General features: G+C 32.6%; 3 protein-coding genes across 3 annotated transcripts; all 3 read left to right on the plus strand.

Annotated features, from left to right (window-relative positions):
* The first annotated feature begins 2,304 nt into the window (after positions 1 to 2,304).
* LOC120142620 (bZIP transcription factor 44-like) lies at positions 2,305 to 23,658 on the plus strand. Its single transcript, XM_039157158.1, has 3 exons — positions 2,305 to 2,316; positions 3,367 to 3,372; positions 22,866 to 23,658. Exon 3 carries the CDS (start codon positions 23,139 to 23,141, stop codon positions 23,598 to 23,600), a length of 462 nt encoding a protein of 153 aa, XP_039013089.1. The 5' UTR covers positions 2,305 to 2,316; positions 3,367 to 3,372; positions 22,866 to 23,138; the 3' UTR covers positions 23,601 to 23,658.
* LOC120142619 (phenylalanine--tRNA ligase alpha subunit, cytoplasmic) lies at positions 7,245 to 12,069 on the plus strand. Its single transcript, XM_039157157.1, has 17 exons — positions 7,245 to 7,599; positions 7,670 to 7,759; positions 7,848 to 7,904; positions 8,028 to 8,083; positions 8,185 to 8,277; positions 8,430 to 8,520; positions 9,337 to 9,374; positions 9,726 to 9,764; positions 10,027 to 10,103; positions 10,185 to 10,269; positions 10,371 to 10,467; positions 10,747 to 10,843; positions 11,021 to 11,092; positions 11,322 to 11,388; positions 11,472 to 11,597; positions 11,725 to 11,779; positions 11,872 to 12,069. Exons 1-17 carry the CDS (start codon positions 7,327 to 7,329, stop codon positions 11,923 to 11,925), a joined length of 1,467 nt encoding a protein of 488 aa, XP_039013088.1. The 5' UTR covers positions 7,245 to 7,326; the 3' UTR covers positions 11,926 to 12,069.
* LOC120142810 (phosphatidylinositol/phosphatidylcholine transfer protein SFH1-like) lies at positions 13,293 to 15,319 on the plus strand. The gene is made up of 9 exons (XM_039157305.1): positions 13,293 to 13,477; positions 13,692 to 13,749; positions 13,823 to 13,872; positions 14,011 to 14,110; positions 14,206 to 14,280; positions 14,391 to 14,459; positions 14,531 to 14,654; positions 14,704 to 15,131; positions 15,212 to 15,319. Exons 1-9 carry the CDS (start codon positions 13,293 to 13,295, stop codon positions 15,317 to 15,319), a joined length of 1,197 nt encoding a protein of 398 aa, XP_039013236.1.
* Positions 23,659 to 23,872: the final 214 nt, after the last annotated feature.

Below are 23,872 nucleotides of genomic sequence, written 5' to 3' on the forward strand. Positions count from 1 at the left end.
AAAGTTCTCTAGAGAAATCACGAAGTAAAAGAGGCAACATGGGAGCATGAAGAGGACATGAGAAGACATTTTCCTCATCTCTTTGTACAATAAAAATTTGAGGATGAATTTTCTCAAGGGAGAGAATTATAATACCCAAAACATCGAGTTAGTGACTAAAATGTAAGGATTTAAAATTTAGCAGTTAAATTCAATAAATTGAAAAGTGCAATGACTAATTTGGAAATTTTTGTCCAGGACTTATTATTAAAGATTGAAGAATAGAAGGGTGTATTGGTCTTTTTGTAGGAAATTAATTTAAAATTCATTTCTAAACCCATTTAAGCATGTGAGAAAATAGAAAAGGGAAAGAAAAGTATTGAACTTTTGGTTATTTTCTCTTCTTCTTCCTTTTGCTCGTGAACCTTCATTTCCAAGGTGAGTTACTTTCAAGTTGGTTGTTTCTTGAATTTTTGAGTTGGTTTTTATTCATTGGGAGATATAGAAGCTTAAGAAAAGCTTAAAGATGATTAGAAGCTAAGAAATTGAGAAGATGTGTTGAATTAGAAAAATGAGGTTTTTGAGGAAAATTATGTAATCTGGTTAGAAATTAGATTTTAAATGCATATTTGACTTGTCAAAGGTCTAATTAAGGTGTTTGAAGCATTAGAAATGATTAAGAACATGTTTGATTGATGGGTATGATTTTTAGTTTTAAGTATTCTATATAGAAATTTAGATATTATAACGGGATTTATGGAGGTAAGTTAACTAGGATAAGTGATAATGAGTTTGAGGGTATGCATGGTGTTAAGAGTAAGAGATTTAGGTGAATTATGGGTAAAATTCGAAGTGAAATAAGTGAAATCTAGGTAAGGGTATCGGTACTAGAAGAACAGTACCGATACTATAAGGTTAATCTGAAAGGAATAGTTTGAATATGATGAACAATATCTATATTGATTGAAGTAGTATTGATACTGATATGGGGGTATCAATACCAGGAGTAAGGTATCGATACCATTATTTAGGATGAAATTCCAGAATGCTAGAATGGTATCGATATTGAAGTAGGTATCGATACCATATAAGAGAAGTATTGGTAATGTAGGAGGGGTACCGATACTATTCAGTCTGAAATTTAAATTAGGAGTTTTCATTCCATTTAAGTAAGTGCTAATTGGTTATATGTTAATGGAAATTCGGTATTAATATTGGACATGTCTATGTGTAGATTTGGATCGAAATCGTACCGAAGGAATTGACAGAGTACGAAATTGAACGAAAGGAAAAGGATTTCGTTAGGACTTATGTGAGTGCAATTTATTATTTTATATTAGATATGAGGAGGGCTTCGACAAGCCAAACTCAAAGGTTTTCGATCGAAAATTATTCTATTTATTTATTTTATGAATTATTTTTATGATGCTTTATATAAAGTGTATTTTCAAAGTACTGCTTTGATTTTATTGGTATGTGAAATTGTTATATGTGAATATGTTTTATATGAAAAAGTTCTAAGTGAAAATGTTCTACGTGAAAATACCCTATGTGAATGTACTCTACGTGGATAAAGCACACTTTGAATAATGAAATTAAAAATAATTATAAAGCTAAAGCCCAAAGTATATGTATGAGAATTAGAAGTATAGTTGGCATGCCAAGATTCGAGGGTTCTACGTGGTCCTTCGGGACAATTTTTATATGGTCCTTCGGGACAAATTCTACGCGGTCATTCGGGACAAATCTATGTGACACTTCAGTGTATATTCTACGTGGCACTTTGGTGCAAATTATATGAGCAGTGGTGACTGCATTAGTGCACAACCTCAATGTACTCAAATACCTTGAGTTCTCAGTAATATGCGTTAGACTATTTAAACAAATTGATATGAATTGAACAATATATAAGATTATAAGTGTGTGTGTGAAATATATATTAGTTTCTATCGATAATGTTTCTTGAAAATGTTAAGCAAATGCTCTATTATTTTCTTTACTCATTATGTCTCACTAAGTCAATGACTTAGCGTGTGATTGTTTCTCACGTAGGTTCAAAGAGATCCGAGAATTAAAGCTAGAAGAGGACAACATACTCCTGAAGAAGATCATATCAGAACAATTTGAATTGTAGGTTTCTTATCATTTTGAAATTTTGTTGGCATGTATCACAAACTTTTAAATTGTAATGCTCTTATCGATTTTGTAATCATACTATTTTATATTTATGTAAATTAGTAAGTATTTATTTTCAATGTGAGTTATGAATTTTCAATATTAATTTTGGTTTAAGGGTATCACCACTTAAATACAAATAAAAGTTTAAATTTTCAACAAGTTTTTAAAGAGTCAAAGTTTTGAAAAGTCAATATGACACCTCAAATTCGTATCCAGATCGGGTACAGGTTGGGGGTGTTACATTGCATCTCCTCGGTTTCAACTCAGATTATCTGGAATGGGTTTATGACGGAAGTGTTTTATCCCACGTGAGGTATTAGACAAGGTGAATTGTTATCTCCGTATATTTTTGTTCTGTGTTTGGAGAGACTTGCTTAAGATATTCAAATTGAGATAAACAGGGGTGTGGAAATCGTTTTGTACGGGGAAGAATAGCCTGCCATTTCTCACTTATTTTTTGTTGATAATATGGTTCTATCTGCTGAAGCATCGCCGGATCAACTTGAGCCTATTTGCTTGAGCAATTCTGTGCGGTCTCGGGACACAATTAATTTGGAGAAAACAATAATTTTCTTCTCTAGTAATATTTATATTGAAGAACAGAATAAGTAGAGAGTTTGGCTTCACCGTGGTGGAGGATCTTGTCAAGTATTTGAGGGTTCCATTTTTACACACCCGGGTTACTTCGACGTCCTATCGATATTTGATTCATATGGTTCAGAATAAGCTGAGTGGGTGGAAAGAGAAGACTCTTTCTATGGCTAGTCGTTTCACTCTTGCTAAGGCAGTATTATCATCTATCCCAACTTATTCTATGCAAACAATCTTATTGCCCAATAAAGTATGTTTTGAGTTGGAGCGATTGATTTGATCGTTCGTTTGGGGTAAGGATTCTGGTGGTGGAGGAATACCCTTAGTGAAATAGGACAATGTGTGCTAACCCATTGATTATGGAGTTTTGGGATTTAGGAAGTTGGAGACTCAAAATGAAGCATTTAGTATGAAATTAGCGTTTCACCTTATAACTAGGAGGGACACTCTTTGGGTTCAGTTCTTGAGGGTGAAGTATAAATGGAAGGGAGATATTCCAACATACGATCATGTTCAAAATTGTTTGAGGCTTTGAAAAGGCATTGGCATGATGTGGAATGATATTTGTAGCAACATATCTCGCGTAGTGGGCAATAGTGTTATTATTGATTTTTGGAGGGACAAGTGGATATACGATTTAGATCCTTTGATTAAACATTGTTCGGAAGCATCGGTGAGAGACATGTCCAATGATGTGGGCATTTGGAAGTGGGAAGATTTCGAGCATTTACTACCCATTAAAATACTCCTAAGAATTGTGACCATTAAAGGTCCTATACCTAGCGGCAAAGAGGATAATTACGGGTGGTCGAGGTGTGATGACTTGCATTTTACAATCAAGTCGGCTTATGAAGTTCGTTCGATGCCGAATCTAGAAGCGAACGACCCGGTTTGGAAGGTGATTAATCAGTACAAGGGGCTGCAACGTATCAAGGTATTCTTATGGTTGCTTAGCTGGAACAAACTGATGACTAATGCTGAAAGGACGAAACGTAATTTCACTAATTGCGAAAGCTGTCTGTGCTGCAAGTCTTTTGGAGGACATCGACCATATTTTCTGAAAGTGTACTACTATCATTCCCATTTGGACGCTTCTCATAAAAGAAGATAAGCTTGAGGAGTTCATGACGATGGAGATCAAGAAGTGGATTTAGACCAATGTGAGTAAAGCTTGTTATTTTCCCAAAGATAGCAAGGAGTGGGATATTTTGTTCGACGCGATCCTTTGGAATACTTAGTGCTATAGAAATTTCATAGTTTTTGATAATCCAATAAAGGATAATATGAAGATTATCCAAAGGAGCAGGAAGCTTCAAAGGTAGAAGAACAAGCGCAAAGAAGAGTAAATCGAAGAAGGGTGGGTGGTACAGTGTGGACAGCTCCCCTAAACATTAGATCAAAGTGAACACTGATGGATCAAGAAATGTTGCTAACGGATTGGCCTCTTGTGAGGGTGTAATTTGCAATAATGCCAGAGAATGGCTAGTTGGCTTTAAAAAAAATCTTGGCTTGTGCTCGATTTTGGAAGCGAAACTTTGGGGAGTGTACGTCAGCCTTTATTGTGCTTGGAATACCGGTATGAGGAAGGTGATTATTGAATGCGGTAATTTATCCGTGGTTTTAACATGTTGAGTGAGCACAATAGGAAAATGAGTTCGCTGACAATAATTGAGCATATTTATTGCCTGCTTGTTCGTGAATGAGAGGTAAGATTCACTCATGTATTGAGACAAGGTAATGGAAGTGTCGATAAACTATTGAAGGAAGCTGGACTGGAAGTTATTGAAACTCAGGTGTTTTACTATCCTTCAAGTGATATCCTCGACGTCTTGATGGAGGATTCTAGTTTATTGGTCTTAGTCTTGTGGTTACTGTTTCGGTGATGGGTGGATGTTGCGTTTCAACTCTTTTTTCTCACCAAAAAAATATTTTCATTAAATTGTTTTGAAAATTTTAAAAAATAAGAAAATATAAGATTTAAATTTTTAACTTAACTTACATGTGTTCAAATTTTTCTGATAATAATTATTTGATTTAATGGAATATGTAACCCTCAAACTTTTGCAAAAAACAAATATGGTCCTTGAACTTTTTTTACACAATATAGTCATTAAATTATTTTTTTAATAAATTAATATTTTAGTATTTTTTATATCTAATGTATTGAGTTGTATATATTTTATATTTTCAATTTAAATAATTTTTATGTTTTTAAAAAAAATAAGTCCTCAAACTTTCTAAAAAATTAATTTCGCCATCAAACTTAGTCAAAAAATCAATTAAGCTCATCTACCACATCATCGTCCATTGTGTACCACCACAACAGTATCATAAACTGTCACATCAATATTTTAGATTGTCATGTAAGTTTGTGAACTATCATTTAAGCATCGTGACAATCAACGTTTGATTCCGTTCATCAAATGGTTAGATTAATTTTTTCAGTGCAAAAAAACGTTTAGGGACTACACTAATTATTTTTCCCAAAAGTTTTAAGCCCTCAATTACCATTAAACATATTTTTATTTTAATGACACTTTTATTTGTTATTGCTTTTAACAATACTTTTGTGTATTTTTAAAAATCTAATTGATATCCGATATACAATAACATTATATTCTTATTATAAATTAAAATAAATTTTATGTTATGAAATTTCTTATCAACATGTTAAATCAATGTGATATTTTTTTAATAATTATAATTTAATTTATATTTTTAATAGAGAAAATAACCTCAGTGACAAAAAATGCCTTATAATATACGATTTTAACCAACTTTTTTTGGATTTGCCAAATGACCAACTAAATCGCAATGCGATCGATAATTCGCAACGCGATCTCCGATATCGCAAATCAGTTTCCAGATTCGCAACGCGAACTTCGACTATCGCATTGCGATAGTCCAAGTTCGCGTTGCGATTTATTCCAAGTTTGTTGCGATAGTCGAAGTTCGCGTTGCGATTTATTCCAAATTCGTTGCGATTTATTCCAAGTTCGTTGCGATAGTCGAGGTTCGCGTTGCGGTAGTCGAAGTTCGCGTTGCGATTTATTCCAAATTCACGTTGCGATTTATTACAAGTTCGCGTTGCGATTTATTCCAAGTTCATTGCGATAGTCCAAAATCGCAACGACGGTATTGCATTTGTTTCTTAAGAATTTTCTCTAAAAAGATAGTATTCGCACGGACGTGTCGAAGACACGTATTACCACGACCCGACCCGACCCGAGACGAGACGGACGGCGGCGGCGGCGACGCGCGAGAGTCCCCCTTGTTCTCTATCACTCAACAAGGAAGTGGGAAAGCCAAGCCTTAAATACCATTCCCAATAGTGTTTCCAATACTATGTGGGATTGAGCATTACCAACACTTGTTCCTAATACTATGTGGGATTGAGCCTTAAATAGTGATATTATTTTTGAATGTTTTGCTTAAAATTGCAATAATCGCGATTGATTGTAGATTGACATTTAATTATGACAAATTTAATCGTATAATACTAATGCAATTGGTTGCTGATTCAGTTGTTTTAAGGTGCATGATTGTTAATTGTTTCCTGAATAATCACATTGTATTGGAAACAAGTGTTGGTAATGCTCAATCCCACATAGTATTGGAAACACTATTGGGAATGGTATTTAAGGCTTGGCTTTCCCACTTCCTTGTTGAGTGATAGAGAACAAGGGGGACTCTCGCGCGCCGCCGCCGTCCATCTCGGGTCGGGTCGGGTCGGGTCGGGTCGTGTCGTGTCGTGTCGTGGTCGGGTCGGGTCGGGTCGGGTCGGGTCGGGTCGTGGTAATACGTGTCTTCGACACGTCCGCACCAGTCGTTGCGATTTACATATTCGCATTGCGATAGTCGAAGTTCGCGTTGCGATTTAGTTGGTCATTTTGGCAAATCCAAAAAAAGTTGGTTAAAATCCTATATTATAAGGCATTTTTTATCACTGAGGTTATTTTCTCTTTTTAATAACTATTTATTTATTTATTTCTATTTTTAAAAATTAGATACCAAATAACTTTTTATTGTTTTATTTTTAGATACAAGTTTCCATTTATATTAACTAAACATGTTCTCTAATTTTCAGAAAACTAAAAATGAAAAATAATTTCTAAAACCAAAAAAGGAAAATAAAAATAGAAAACATTTTCTAGAATCAAACGAAATATTTTTAAAAAAATATTAAATCATGTTTCTTTTTCTAAAATTATTGTTGTAGTTTTCTTAATAATTATAATATCCGATGCCACCATTGATGTAGTGATAAAAATTATGTCAGTTTAATTTTAAATGTAAGGTTTAGGATTCATCCCTAGGCTAGTAACTAAATTTTATTTATTTATTTTTAAATAGTGAGTGAGTAGAATGGAATAAAAAATAGATGAGGTATTAAAGATATAATTTACCCAAAAGTTTAATCAAACTAAACCGATCTAAGCCACAATTATAACCCATTAGAAAACAAGAGAGAGCCCATAGTGAAGCCCACAGCTATTGCCTATTGCCATTTTTGCCCTAAAAATAGTTCAAGCTAGACGCAACGCACACACACAGATTCAGCGCTTACCGGCGGCAGCAATGGCGGAAGATGCAATACTGGGTTACTTAGCCACCGCCGAGGAGATCCCCGATTCAGGACAATTCGCCGTTGAACACGGTCTCAACCACAACGACGCCGTTAATGTCATCAAAAGCCTCCACGGTTTCCGCTACATCGACGCTCAAGACATCAAAAGAGAAAACTGGGTTCTCACCGACGAAGGCAAAAAATATGCCACCGAAGGCTCCCCTGAAGTTCAACTCTTCTTAGCCATCCCTCAAGAAGGTTCCATTTCTAAAGATGAGTTGCAGGTCAGTGTTGCTATTTTTATTTTACTTTTTGTTTGGATCTATGGTTTCCAAGTTCTTTCATTTGTTGCAGAAAAAGCTGGAGCCTTCAGTTTTCAAAATTGGGTGCTCGCAAGCTGGGAAAAACAAATGGGTCGATATGGGAAAGCAAGTTTCGAGAAAAGTAATAGTTTCCATGGTTAATGTTCATGTATCTGCTCATTTTTTATGTGAATATGTTAGTTGTCAGTGTTGTTTTTGCTTTGTTTTAGGTTCAACATGTTGAAGACAAGGTCAAAGATTTACTTATTAGAGTACAAAATGGAGAGGTATTTAACCCTTTTAATAAGTTGCCAGTCTCTTTCTGTTTTGCTTTAAGCTTATTGTATGAAGGATTTAATTTTTCTTATTCCCGTCTATTCAGTGATTAAAGTTGATTTCTTTTACTCCAGGAAATCGGCAAAGATGATGTTACTTCACTTAAAGCAAGGAAGCTTATCGTTGCACAGTGATCATCTAGTCCCTTGCCTCATTCTTTTTCAATTTTCTTTCGGTATATGTGTATTTTGTTCACATTACTGATAGTGTCCCAATTTCATCTTGTTTTAGGATATGGAAAGGTTACTCAGTGAGAAAAGGGCCCAACTATGCCCCTAAAAGAAAGAAAGTAGCTACTGATCTGACTCGAGAGAATCTACAGAGGTATCCCATAGAAGTGATAAATATGCTTGTGAAGTTAGAATTTTGTTGATGAAGTTGAATCCCTTAATTTTTTGTCTTATTATTTAGCTATTGTGATTTTCTCCAGAGAGATTTTATTGAACCCATATTTATACATGGTTGCTTTCTTTTAGGGCTGACTGGAAGGAATTGGAGTTCAAAGAGTATAACTTCAATGCTAAAGGACCGCCTGCTGAAGCTGGCCATCTTCATCCATTGCTCAAGGCAAGGATATGTCTATATATTTATCAACTTCATTTGGTCTGAGTGAAGACATTGTGGTTATTCTTTGTGGAACCTATGGTGCTATTTGTTTTTGCAGAGGTAAAAGGTCCGTAGTCTGTGGATCACATCTGCAGGTATCTGCAGCAGAAGAGGTGGACCAAAAGTCTGCAGTCTGCAAGAAGAATACAATTTGTTTTTTAACGCCTGCAGACTGTTAAAATAAACTGAAATATAAATAAACTAATTTTTTTAAACTTAAAAGAGTTTTGTAATACTGAAATTTAAATAATTTTAGTTTTACAATACTGAAATTTAAATAATCCATACAACTACAATAATAATTTTTTTAAAATAAATCGATTAATATTTTGCATTAATTGCTCAGTAATTTCATCTCGTAGCTGAGTCATATATTCTCAATATGGTGTAGAATTATATTTTTAGGCGAGGGTTTTTGTTTTTAATCTTCTTTGAAGAGGTTGGAATAGTTTTGAAGACACAAGGCTACGTTTGCGCCAAGAAAAGGACGCTCAGACGTTTTCAGAGCTATTGTCTTCTAAAAAACAAACGGTATACGAAGTCCAGTGTTTGCGCGGAACAAACATAAGATCTTTGAAGACCTTTTTTTAGAAAAACAAACACTACCTATATTTCAATGTGTGAACATCGTATATTATGTACAATATAATGCAAATGGTTCTCTTCAAAAGTTGTTTTCCCGTGCCTTTTATTTGATTGAATCTGTAACTTTTGATTGCTTAGGCACCTGCTTGTTTGTTGTAGAATTAACATTTCCGTTCCTTATTTTATATTCAGGTGAAACAACAATTGAAGAACATATTTCTTCAAATGGGGTGAGTTTTGAGCTAACAAATCTTACTTGTACATTCGGATTCCTTTTTTATACTTTATTTTACATGGCTACGTTGGTGCTGTGAAAGTTACTGATGGACATCAACTCGTATTGCATATGGAACACTCACTTCCCGGCCTTGATCTTGTTATGTTTTATGATGACCAAAAGCATGCTACTAAGCATCACCACAAATTATGCCATATTATTGTTGTTGTTGTTGTTGTTTTAATATCAAGTTCAGTCACCTCTTTCTTTCTCTTGTGAGTTTGGGATTGTTTTTGCTGGATTGGATTTTCAACCTTGAATCCTTTGACATTAATACATATTTTCATTTTTGTGCCGACTGCAGTTTTGAGGAGATGCCAACAAACAATTTCGTTGAAAGCAGGTAGTTGATATGGCCAACTCTTTCTCTTGTATGCTGACGTCTCTGTGATATTTGGCTGCATGTGGAGCTTCTTTGAGAAAGCAACATATACATTTTAAGGAAACCTGAGAAAAGAACATATGCATGCCTCTAGTTTCCTTAAAACAATTCATTGGAAAGAACCTGAAATCCTACGTTTACATTCTACTAATTCTTCCCTTCATGGTGGACCAGAATAAGTTTGTGACTAAAGTCTGTTTCCTATATATGTTTCCACTTGTAGCTTCTGGAACTTTGATGCATTGTTCCAGCCGCAACAACACCCTGCACGTGATTCACATGATACATTCTTTCTGGAAGGTATGTTTCAACTGACCAAATGACCATCAGATGCCATTTCTACTCTCTGTTTGGCCACTTATTTGGGGCATTCATCTGCAGCTCCATCCACTACAAGGGAGCTGCCCGAATATTATGTTGAGTTGGTGAAGCGTGTTCATGAATCTGGTGGTTATGGCTCCAGGGGGTATACAATTTTTCTTTTTCATTTTTTTCTGGTACTTGCCTTCATATTTCACAACCATGAAATCAGTTAATTGATTGATATGTGTACTCATGTTCCAAAAGATATATGTACGACTGGAAAAGAGAGGAAGCAAACAAAAACCTGCTGCGTACTCATACGACTGCTGTCTCTACTAGAATGCTTTATGCTCTAGCAAAGGTATGATAGTCTTCATTATATTCATCCATCTCTGTGATTAGAAACAACGTTCAGCTGGCTGTTTTTCCTAAATTCAACCCTTATTATCTTAAGTTTTTCTCAAAAACTTTTAATTTGGTTTTTTAAACTTGTGTATACTGCTCAATGGTAGTGCACACATTCTTTTATGCCGTCTTAAATCTTAATAGTTAGTAGTTGTTGGCTTGTTGCTGATGTTGGTTACATCATTATTAAACCTGTGAGCTTTAATGCTCATATGCTTTATGATTTCATCTTCAGCAACCGTTTGCCCCCAAAAGATATTTCTCTATAGATCGTGTGTTCAGAAATGAATCTGTGGACCGAACTCATCTTGCAGAGTTTCATCAAATTGAAGGTATTTATAAGCTGTGTGCATCTGCACTAGTTTTGTTTACTCAAGTCCAGCTTCTGATCATGTTAACCGGGTCCAAGCTGGGACCGATATCTATTGCACTAATAGCTGATTAATGTCTTTATTTGGAACGCATCTAATGACTCACTGAACATATGGAAATTATCTCTTTTGCTTTAGGTTTAGTTTGTGATCGCGGGCTTACTCTTGGTGATTTGATCGGTGTTCTGAATGACTTTTTCTCGCGACTAGGTAATGATCATCATAATCATTCTACAGCAAATAGAATTCCCTAGGAGGGTTGTTGAATAAATAGGACTAAGCGTTTTGTTTTTTACGCTTCAAGATATTGAAGCCTGTAGTGTTTCTGGATAATAAACAGTTGGTTTATTTGCTACAAGAACCGTCTTAGGAATGGCAATGACGGCAAAACTGAGAGTAATGCAATCAAAGTTAATATTTTCTCTATAATCTCTTTCAGGAATGTCCAAGTTGCGTTTCAAGCCTGCTTACAACCCATATACTGAACCTAGCATGGAGATATTCAGGTGATGCATCACATATTTCTCGGAACGAGTTTATTACTTGTTTGGTAAACATAGATTTGATTGATTATTTTCGTTTTTATCAGTTATCATGAAGGCTTGAAGAAATGGGTGGAAATTGGAAATTCCGGCATGTTCAGACCTGAAATGTTGCTTCCAATGGGATTCCCCGAGGATGTTCGTGTCATTGCTTGGGGTCTTTCACTTGAAAGGTAAATATTAGTCCTCTTTTCCAAAGAAGGTTCGGAATGAAATATTTTCAATGTCATCTTTTCGACTTTTTCCAGAGTATAACTTGAACTATATTTTGAGATTTCTTATTTGTTCGCATTGATGTAGGCCGACTATGATACTCTATGGGATCGATAACATTAGGGATCTTTTCGGACACAAGGTACTAATACATATGCCAACATGTTTTCTTCTTTCCATGGAGTGGCTCTTTTCCGATGGAATTTACTCATAAAAGTGTGGTCGTTATTGCAGGTCGATCTTAGCCTCATCAAACGTAATCCGATCTGTCGTATCGGAATTGATTAGATCATTACAGGGATAATTCTTGCCATCCCATTTTTTCTTTTGTACTTGAACCAGAAGATAAAGCAATACACCTTGCACGTAGTTTTATAGCATATACACAAGAGAGCAATGGTTGTATCATACATTTTTGGTTTCTTTTCTTTCGATTCTTTTTGCCGTTGAAATGACTGCTGGTCATAACTTTGCACATTTTGTATTAAGAACTGGAAATTTTAAAAAATAAACTTGTTTCATCCATGGCTGCTATTGTTTGTATCAATGTTGAAAAAGAATGTTGGTTACATTTATATTTGGTTCACTATGTTCAATATTGCTGCATACTTTTTATGTAATAAAGATTTTCAATTTAATATTATTAAATTATATGTATTATTTTCCCATTAACTAATTTTTACATGTATATTTCTATATTACATGTATAATGTAAAACATTGAAGGCATAATGGTTAAAAGCCTTCCAATTTTTTTTAGTTAACGTAGCCTAATGGTTTTATTAACGAGATATGTGATTAGTATACACGTATAGTTTGAGGTGAATCCAAATGCTCAAAAAGTTTGGGGACTAGTTTAGATTGAAGGCCATAGTTTAGGGATAAAATTAAAATGTTCAAAAGTTTAAGGATTAATTTAGAGTTATAATCATAGTTTAAGGTTGAAATTGAACTGTCTACAAGTTTAGAGATTGGTTTAGAACAAGAATCATGGTTTGAGGACATTTGATGCAGTTAAATCTTTTTCCCCCCTATAAAATCTGTGAAGGTTATTATGTAGGGTTAAATCTATGGATTGGCGAGACATCTTCTGTGAGTTATTGTCCGTTTTTATTAAGGTTCGATTATCAATTCAATTTGTACCCTATAATAGATGTAAAAAAAAAGAACATGTTGTCAGCAAAATCTGCTTGTTGAATTCAGTTGACAAGTTGGTTAAAAGATGGAAAAGAATCAACGAAAAGCCATGCAAATCGCCAAACTCTCTCACCATTTTTAACAAAAACTCAAAACAAAACTCTTTACTAAATCTGCAAAATTTAACTCAGAGCAATATAAAATCAATGGCCGTTTTGATTGTCCAGACAAATATCTATTCAAAGAGATTTATTCGGTTTCTCTGTTATCATCCCATGCACCCTCTTCCTCTCAACACATGCTGGTAAACATTTCTCCCATTTTTCTCACTATATTTTCTCTCATTCAATCTTCATCTATGGTAGGTTTTATGTATGGTATGATGGTCATCATCAATTCATCATAATTATGTGTTTGATGTTTCCACATTTGCAGACGTGAAAATCTGAGGCTAACCCTTCTTTTTTTTTTAATCAGGTGTTGAACGACACTGCACGGTGGTGGTGGTTGTTGTAACTCATGGCTGACACTTCGTCTTTGGCTGTCGACCGACAAGGTCGAATGTTGGCCGATCGTATCAAAGATGTCCTCGATGCTAAAGGGATACAATCGGTGGCTGCATTTCGAGAAGCATCATCGTCAACAAGGCCGGGAAAGAGCTCCTTCAGCGCCTTCAGAAGATCGATGGTGACAATTACCCCGAGGTAAGTCATTTGATCATAAGCACTCTGTTTAACATGCCATATGATCCACGGAAGCCTGCTATATGATCCACGGAAGCCTGCTATGTCAAGATGAAACTTTCGCCATCGGGTTAATCATACACCTACATCGTGTTAATCCCGAGTTAATTGAATGCTTATATACATTGCAGACTCTTAATAACATCTATATCATCAATGCCGGTTCTGGATTTAGGCTGTTATGGAGCACTGTTAAATCGTTCCTTGACCCGAACACCACGACGAAAATCCATGTAAGCATAAATCACCAGTTCCTTGATGAAAATAGATTTGCTTTTGATACCATATTGTTTGTTAAAACATCAGGTTTTGGGCAACGATTACCAAAGTAAATTGCTGGAAGTTATTGACGCTAGGTAAGTCTGTCTCGACCGATTGATCTGTCATTTCGGTAAAGTATGCGTTGAACCGCTCTTGTTTCCAATGCAATCTAAACATAGATGTATTCATACAGCAATATGATCCTCCAAGAATCTTTTTGTGATCTTTAACAGTGAACTGCCTGAGTTTTTTGGTGGTACCTGCAATTGTGCAGACAAAGGAGGTTGCATGGTTTCTGATAAGGGTCCGTGGAACGATCCGGAAATACTAAAGGTGTTCATCCATGATTGATCAATTGATTTTCGGGATAATATATTTGCATCGTCGTTGGAATAACGAAATGAAACAACTTTCACATTGATGAGCAGAGAGTCGAAACTGGCGAGGCCAAGAGCAGATGGAGTACTCTGTCGGGCATCATCGATGAGAAAGCATGCCGAGAGGTAATTTATCATCGATCACTTATACCCGAGCCACTGCAACACTAGCCTTAATATCTAGTTCCTACAAATTGAATGCCTAACATACGGTTTTGATGTTGTGGACCATGAAGCTCCATTCCTCCGACAAAGAAATAGCGATGGACAGCGCAGAGAATCCTTCATCGTCTCCGGTTCGAGGAGTAAGTTCGACGTCTAGGCCTCTAATCTGTAAAGCAACCTCATAACAAGTACATGTGTTTATATATTGCAGACTCTGATCAAGAAAATGTACCATGAATCCTATGACTATGATCAACATATTCCTATAGTTGACAAGGGTGTTGATGCTTCTTGGCCTAAACCGGTGGAAAACGAAAAGTTCGTTGTCTCGAAAGGTTAATTCCCAACACATTATTTCCATTTTTCATTAACATTGATGAGTAGATCGAAGACCGAATTTTGGAGGTAAGAAAAGGATTTCAAATGCAGATATATACCAGGTGCACAATGGTAGAAAATCTAGTGAAGGAACGGGAAGCGGCATTTTCGGACGAATCATGGCGTTCGTGATAAGAATCATAACCCTGATTCGAATGTCCCGTCGCATGCCGAAGAAACAAATTGAAGACCCCGTGTATGGTGGTGATCAAGTTTACCGTGCTAAGCAAGTTACGGGCCCTGCCTCTCAGTTGCCACCCCCGATCACTGACGAGGAATTCTTCGCCATGGCAAAACGCATGGCCGAACTCGAAGAAAAAGTGGTCCTCCTCGGCACAAAACCATCTGTCATGCCGCCCGACAAAGAAGAGATGTTGAACGCTGCTCTAAGAAGAGTCTGCATCCTTGAAAAAGAACTATCCGAAGCTAAGAAGGTGCATACACACACATACACACACACATACATACACACACATACATAACTTTTTTTTGTTTGCTATCTTTCCATGTGCAGGCACTTGATGATGCTCTTGGTAATCAGAGGGAGTTTCAGAAATTCATCGACATGAAAGAGATTCGAAAATCGGCAAATTACCAAAATTTTTACTGCTTCAAAGGCTAAAAAAACAAAGATGTGCAAACAATACTTATACATGTTGAAAAGTGTTTGTTCTTTACGGTTTCATTCCCCATTAAGCCATTGACATGCATGATGGTAATGCGAAAAACTTGACGTTGGGAGATATCATTCAGAGCCCACAGATGAAAATACACATTGGTTTGCTTTGTAAAAATATTAAAATCCAACTAAAATTCCATTCATTCGAATTCAGTTCGATCATTGTTCGATTAAAATGAAATTATACGATAAAATCGATAATTTTATGTATGATATGATTATACGATACAAAATTAAAGACGAATTGTTTTCGGATCCATTTTCGGGTCGGCTACTAACTCACAATATGTTTTTTCTTCAGGGCGAAGTCAGCCATGGGCACCGCACCAAGACAAAATGTTTTGGGGGACATGAAAATCAAGTGATTATTAATAATAATTTAACATGTTTTTATGTCCTAATGCTTTGAGAGCTTATATTTAAAGGTTTTTGGAAGAACAAGAAATCCCAGGGCCTACCAATTTTGAAAGGCAGATTTGCCCTACACATATTGAACATGTCATGTCAAATCAAAGGGTAGTTTGGACAAATTTGATGCACTACTAATAAATAAATCATTTTCAAAGTACTCTTACGGTCTCACTGTCCAAGTGAGTCGTGTCCAGATTGCGACGGTGAAACAAATTAACAAAGCTGGTACACACTTTTTCTTTAAGGAAAAATATGAATTGATTATATAAAAAAATGAATTTTGTCAAATATAATATTATTTGATATATTTTTAAGAATATTATGTTATATCATTCATGAGTAGTAAGAGGTCTTGATGATATAGGCATTAATAAAAAAAGCAAAAATACATCCGAGGTCCCTGAACTTTCAGAACAACTAATGTGGGCATTATCCTATTTTTAGGATTAATGTAGTACTCCCACTCACTCGAAAAAAGAATTCAATGTGTCCATTTGACCAATATTTTCCGTCATTGACTGACCGTTTCGTTAATTCACGCGGTTATAAATTGGGTAATTTACACCATTCATCACCGAACTATTTTCTTCTCTTCTATTTTGGTCATTAAACCCTAAAAGTTTTCAATCTTGTAATTTTAAGAGACTTCAGGGACTAAGGCTGTAGTTAACCTATTTTGTTTCAAATGATCACTTTTGTTTCAAATGATCACTTTTATTTCAAGAATAAATTAATAACCATAGGTCTTTTTATAAACCCAAAATAATTCAGGGATAAAATATAAATTTACCACTTTTTAAAATTATTATTTTATCCAAAATTTTAAATTAGATGATATTGTGTGCTTAAATATATTATATATCGAACTTACATTCTTTTAGATGTTTTTAAAATTATTATTTTATCTTTATAATATTTTATATAATATTTTCGACCCACTTTCCATTTATATGTATAGAAGGATGGTGTTCATTTACACTGATTTGTAGACCAAATGCACAGATTCGTATTCTTTGGGAGATTTGATTGGATTTATATGGAATAACTTTAACATCATTGTATGATTGTAGGCATTTCATTATTGATCCAACCTCATTATTAACGGCTCAAAATGTTTTACCTCCTTTTCATAATAAAAAAGAGTTTTCTTTTATAGAATATTCTTTTAAAATTTTATTTTAAAAAATACTTGATATACAATGTTGGTAATAAAATAAATGGACTAGGTAACAATTTATCCTTTTTGATTTGAATAGAAGATCGTAGTTGATGATCAAACAATTGTTATCCAGTACTGTAAAATAATGAAAAAAAATTAACGATGATTCTGATAATTATAGTAAAAATCATGTAAATAGTGTGTAAATAAGATTATAAAGTTCATGAGAGGAATAAAAGATTATAAATTGAATTTTTGTTTGGTTCAAAAAAATGTTTTCTATTTTAGTTTTTACTTTTAGAAAATAATTTTTATTTTCAGTTTTTTAAAAATTAAAAAATATGTTTGGTTAATATAGATGAAGACATTGCTTTCAAAAATAATAATAGTTAAAGTATATTTTATATCTATTTTTTTAGAATAGAGATGATAATTATATTAAAATATAATTATTAAAAAATATTACATAAATTTAATGTGAGATATATAAAATAATAAGTTGATAAAGAATTTATAACACAAAAATTATTTAGTTTATAATAATAATATAACGTCAATTAATATTGGACATTAATTAAATTGAAAAAGCACACGCACAAAATATTGTTGTAAAGAAATGTAAGCTTTATCGATCAAAACAAATATGTGGGTGAATTGACCTTTAAAAAAGTTGTGGTGGAAACAATCAAAAATAAAAATTTTGCACAAGGAATTTAGAGTGATTCAACTTCTAAACCAAGTTTATATTCACTACCTTAGCATACACTAGATTTGCTAACATTTAAGGACAATGTGTAACCTTACAACAACTCACAAGTTTATACCCAAAAATTTGTTTATATTTTTTCCACAAGATGAATTATAAATAAAGCAAACAAATAGAATCTCACAAAGCTAATTTGTTTGCAATAATTTAGCTCTCACCTAAATCACACTTGAGTAAAATAAACAAAAAAAACTCACAAGTGTGTTACAAAGAATATGATAATTTTAGCTCTAAAACTCTTTTGACGTTGGTTTGATATTGCAATAATCTTTCTTGTTGTTATCCATTTGAATCTTGGTTAGCTCTAAAACTCTTTTGATGTTGGTTTGATATTGCAGTAAATTATCTTGTTGTTCTCCATTTGAATCTTGGTATCTTTTTTATATTCTAATAACCTTTTAACCTTTCGAAGTCGTTAGTGCTTGATTAGAGGTGTTGGATTCATTAATTTTAAGTATTTAATGCTCACATGCACCTTTGGTATCAATACCAAGTAGTGGGTATCGAAACTAAGCATCATAACAATTTAAATTATAGTTGTTGAACCCTCAATATAGATACAACTCATGTGAATATCGATATTCACCTATCACTATCGATACCAACACCTTGGTATTGATACTAGAAAAGCCTATCGAAAAGTTGGTATCGGGACTAAAAGGGGTATTTTGCTAACATAGAGTGCTTTGAGCTTTAAAACAATATTTGCAAAATATGTAATTACTTAAGAACGCTTATTACTATTTTTCACAATAAAGAATGATTGATAATAGTTTATGATAATTTTTTTTATAAAATCGTAAAATGTAAATTTTAACAAATTAGAACATTTAAAAATTCACGTTATATCAAAATCAAATGTTGGTTTAACAACAAGAGAAGTGTCATTAAAATTATATATATATGTTTAGTTGTATTTTAAGGTCCTCAAATTTTTGGGGAAAAACTAGTGTGACTATTAACTTTTTTTATAGTCAATATGTCCCTTAAATTGAAAAAATATCAATCTAACCTTTGACTAACGGAATCAAACTTGATTGTTATGATGCTTACATGACAATTTACAAAGCTTACATGAAAATATACAATACTGATGTGATTATTCACGACACTATTGTGGTATGATGATGTGGTAGATGAACTTAATCGATTTTTTGGCTAAGTTCGAGGGCTAATTAATTATTTTAGAAAGTTTAAGGACTTAATTATTTTTTTTTTAAAAATAAAACATATTTAAAATTTAAAAGTAAATATAAACAATTATTAAGATATTGAATATATTGAATATAAAATGCTAAAAACTAAATTAATAAAATAAATTATTTTTAAGATCCAATTGAGTGTAAAAAAGGTTTAGGGACCATTTTTTAAGTTTGAGGGTTTCAGATATCACCAAGTTAAATAATTATTGTTAGAAGGATTTGAATACATGTAAGTTAAATTAAAATTTTAAATCCTGTGTGTTTCTATCTTTCAAATTTTCAGAACAAATTTAATGAAAACAGTGAAAACATTTTTTTCTTCATGTTTTTGTATTTTTACTTATTTTTGTTTTCAGTTTCTAATTACGCAACCAAACACGTTTTATTCAACGTTTTCTATTTTCTAAATAGATGAAAATAAAAAATAAGTTATACTTTCTAGTTTCTAGAACCAAATGGACCCTTAGTGTTTAAGTGGTGTCTTGAAAGAGTATGATAGATGGATAAAGCTTATAAAGCCTAATGTAATCCCCTTAAACAAGTGTTTAATTGAAGAAAACATGTATTTAGAAGTGATCAAACTTGTTGTCAGCCTATTGAAAATGTGATAAACATGTGGTGACAGTATTTTTCACATAGAAGTGATATTTTTAGACAAAAAGTTTTAATGGTCACGAGTTATCTAACTTTTCATGTTATGACTCATTTTTTAGTTAATATATGAAGTTTTCCCGTGATATATATAAATTATAAGAGAGAATTAAATTTAATTGAGATTTAAAGTGAGATCTTTTATCTGAGATCAAATGAGAAGGGATTAAAAGGGTAATTATATCATTGATGAGAAAGAGATTGAAAATTTTCAAGTTACACTATTTCAACATATGAGAAATACAAAAAAAAATGTGAGTATTTAACTCGTCATTTTTATTGTACGAATCAATTTATTTCATTGATTAAAAGAATAATTGTTATTTCTAAAAGTTTTAAATTCCAACACTAGAAATTGTAGGTTACTTGAGCTTTCATTGTTAACAATGTTCGCAGAGGATAATGGAGACTAGCAGGTGCTATGGGATCCCAAAAATTTGAAAATTTATAGTTTAGACCTTTAAAATTTTTAAAATATTTAATTTGGTCCTCACAAAATTTTTAGAAATTCATATTAATTTTTGTTTTTTAATGTTCTTAATTAAATCCCTACCATAATTTTTAAAAATTGTGATAAACATGTGGTGACAGTATTTTCACATTAATTGAGATTTAAAGTGAGATCTTTATCTGAGATCAATGAGAAGGGATTAAAAGGGATTAAAATATCATTGAGAGAAAGAGATTGAAAATTGAAAATTTTCAAGTTACACTATTTCAACATATGAGAATACAAAAAAAAATGTGAGTATTTAACTCGTCATTTTTATTGTACGAATCAATTTATTTCATTGATTAAAAGAATAATTGTTATTTCTAAAAGTTTTAAATTCCAACACTAGAAATTGTAGGTTACTTGAGCTTTCATTGTTAACAATGTTCGCAGAGGATAATGGAGACTAGCAGGTGCTATGGGATCCCAAAAATTTGAAAATTTATAGTTTAGACCTTTAAAATTTTTAAAATATTTAATTTGGTCCTCACAAAATTTTTAGAAATTCATATTAATTTTTTGTTTTTTTAATTTCTTAATTAAATCCCTACCATAATTTTTAAAAATTCTCATTAAGTCTCTCAAAATATAAAAAATATTAGTTACATCCCAATTTTTTTTTTTTTTGAAAAAAACGTAAATTGAATCTTTCAAAAATTTTAAAAAATTTATTTTAAGACTCTAACTTTTTTAAAAAAAAATTATGTTAGCCTCTGAATTCTATCACTAAGTTCTATTACTAGTTAAATATTTGAAAAATCTTTAGAACATTCACATGTAACGAGATTAGATTAATAAACAATTAGAAATTCAATCAATTTATATAGAGTTATATAAATGTTGAATTAAAAAAAGGATAAATTATACCAGAGACAACTAACTATAGTCTATTTTCATTTTGATCACTATTTTTTAATTTTTATCAATCAGGCCACTCAATTATTTAAATGCAATCAATCAGGCCGTTAATATTTAAAGAAAGTGTTGATGTGATAATTAATAAAATTTGTATAATTACACATTTGATCACTATTACTTATATATTATCTCAATTTGATCCTAAATTTAATAAATTAAAATAAATTTAGTATTTGAATCAGATCATTTTAATTTAATATATTTAGTTTCCACAATCAGAGGGTGACAAGTGTCACCCTTTGGTGGAAAGAAAATTATTACTTGTATATTATCTTAATTTGGTCCTAAATTTAATCTCTGAATCAGATCATTTTAATTTAATATATTTAGTTTCCACCAATCAGAGGATGACACATGTCACCCTCTTGTGAAAAAAAAATTAAGAGTGGTAAAGGGGGCACAAAGGATTCAAACCAGCAACCATTAGGGGTGAAAAGAGGGGCCCAATCATTAGGCTAAATTCATTTTAGTTTAAAGTAGACTACATATTGTATATATCTTGTTTCCTAGTATAATCTTAAATTCTTAACTATAAAAATATATTTTATTATTTTTCTTAATTTATCGAATATATATTTTTTGGTTTAAAGTAGGCCAAGTTTATTATTTGAGGTAGGAATATATATTTAAAATATTTAAATTCTTAACTATAAAAATATATATTTTATTACTTTTTAAATTTATCGAATATATATATTTTGGTTTAAAGTAGGCCAAGTTTATTATTTAAGTTAAGAATATATATTTAAAATATTTTAAAATATTTAAATTCTTAACTATAAAAATATATTTTTTAAATGTTTTTTCTTAATTTATCAAATATATATATTTTAGTTTAAAGTAGACCAAGTTTATTATTGAAGTTAAGAATATATATTTAAAATATATGTTTAAATTCTTAACTATAAAAATATATATAATTTATTATTTTTTTTCTTAATTTATTGAATATATATTTTAAAATATTATAAGAATAATTTAAATATTTAAGTTAAGATAAAAAAATATTTTATAGTTAAGAATTTAAGATTATAATAGGAAACAAGAAATATACAATGTGTAGTCCACTTTAAATAAAAAAATGAACTTGGCTTAGTGGTTGGGTTCCTCCCTTCTCCCCTAATGGTTGCTAGTTCGAATCCCTTGTGCTCTCTTTACTACTCTTAATTTTCTTTCCACCAAAGGGCAACAAGTGTCACCCTTTGATTGGTGGAAATTAAATATATTACATTAAAATAAATTAAATCATCCAACTGGGTGACAACACGTGTCATGATATTTGGTATTAGTGACATGTGACATGATCTGATTCGAAGATTAAATTTATTTTAATTTATTGAATTTAGGGTTAAATTAAGATAATATATAAGTAAAAATAACCAAATGTGTTATTATATCAATTTTATTAACTGTCACATCAATTCTTTCATTAAATGTTAAAGGAAAGTGGCCTAATTAAATACATTTAAATAATTAGCTGACTTGATTGACAAACATTCAAAAATGATAGTTCAAATAAAAATGAGCTATAGTTGAAAGGTCTTTGGTGTAGTTTACCCTAAAAGTAACTTTGGAAACACATGATGATGTAAGTAGGAGATCGCTCCCAGCTGCAGCTGGAGGTACCCAATTCTGGATCCATCTATTTCCCACACCCCACATGTCCCATCAACTTTTTCTCTCACAACAGATTCCATTACTTTTTATCTTTTATTTGTTTTCTCTTTCATTTTCTTCCCAGATCTTTTTTTTTTCTCACTTTCCATCAACTTGCAGGTCCCTTCTTCTTCCTGCTATAAATCCCCCCTCCTTTCACTTGATTAATTCCTCTACTTCCACTTCATCTTCCCAGATATTTCTTTCTCTGTGTTTCTTTTCCCTATAAAAAGATTACCTTGATGCTCAATCTTTTCGTCTTGATGTTTGAGATTCATGTCTGCAATTCTCAGTGAAATCTTCCTTTCTGGGTTTATGATCAGTTCCACTTTCATTCGTAGGACCCATCTTGTTCAATCTTTCTCTGTTGTTTTTCTCTACTGGTTGTACTACGTCTCATAAGTTTAACAATCCATCCATTTCTCTCTCTTTATTAAAATAATAGTAATAAAAAATAAATAAATAATCTGTCTTGTTTTTTTTTGAAAAAAAAATCTGCAAATTCCATGGCTTCTTCAAGTGGGACATCATCAGGTTCATCGACGACAACGACCGTAACCCAAAACTCCGGCTCGGCGGAGGAAGATCTGCAGGCGGTGATCGATGAACGGAAACGGAAACGAATGGTGTCAAACCGGGAATCGGCAAGGAGATCGAGGATGAGAAAACAGAAGCATTTGGAAGATTTAATGACTCAGGCGACTCAGCTGAGGAAACAGAATCACGAACTCACCACCAACATAAACTCCACGGCGCAACATCTGTTCAACGTCGAGGCGGAGAACTCGGTGCTCCGAGCTCAACTCGGCGAGCTCGGTCGCCGGTTGGAGTCATTGAATGAGATCATCGGGTTCTTGAACGATGACGATTCCGATGAACCGGCGGTTGATAGCTTCCTTAACCCTTTGAATTTGGCTTACTTGAATCAGCCTATCATGGCATCTGCAGATAACATGTTCCAGTATTAATTTCCATGTGCTTAATTTCTGGGATGTTTTAATCTCAATATATAAATATATATTATTAAATAAATATGAGAAATAAGCTTTGTTATGGCTTGTATTGATTGATGAATCCATGAAAATTAATATCAAACAATTTAAGAAATTTTATGCTTCTTTTTGCTTAATTTTTTTATTTTATTATAATATTGATAACTGATTTATTAATTAGTTAGTTTATTGAGTATAATAGAAAATCATTATAGTACTTAACAAGTCTTTTGGAGTCGATGGAGTTT

Source organism: Hibiscus syriacus, unplaced genomic scaffold (assembly GCF_006381635.1).
Source record: "Hibiscus syriacus cultivar Baekdansim isolate YM2019G1 unplaced genomic scaffold, ASM638163v2 tig00110831_pilon, whole genome shotgun sequence".
Classification (NCBI taxonomy): Eukaryota; Viridiplantae; Streptophyta; class Magnoliopsida; order Malvales; family Malvaceae; genus Hibiscus; species Hibiscus syriacus.

Bases quoted from the DNA above. Each gene is read 5' to 3' on its own strand.
- LOC120142619 (XM_039157157.1), top strand. From the start codon at position 7,327: ATGGCGGAAGATGCAATACTGGGTTACTTAGCCACCGCCGAGGAGATC. The intron at 8,278-8,429 runs GTATCCCATAGA...GCTTTCTTTTAG, and splicing joins ACTCGAGAGAATCTACAGAG to GGCTGACTGGAAGGAATTGG. The intron at 10,104-10,184 runs GTATGTTTCAAC...ATTCATCTGCAG, and splicing joins TGATACATTCTTTCTGGAAG to CTCCATCCACTACAAGGGAG.
- LOC120142810 (XM_039157305.1), top strand. From the start codon at position 13,293: ATGGCTGACACTTCGTCTTTGGCTGTCGACCGACAAGGTCGAATGTTG. The intron at 13,750-13,822 runs GTAAGCATAAAT...TTAAAACATCAG, and splicing joins ACACCACGACGAAAATCCAT to GTTTTGGGCAACGATTACCA. The intron at 14,655-14,703 runs GTTAATTCCCAA...ATTGATGAGTAG, and splicing joins AAAGTTCGTTGTCTCGAAAG to ATCGAAGACCGAATTTTGGA.
- LOC120142620 (XM_039157158.1), top strand. From the start codon at position 23,139: ATGGCTTCTTCAAGTGGGACATCATCAGGTTCATCGACGACAACGACC.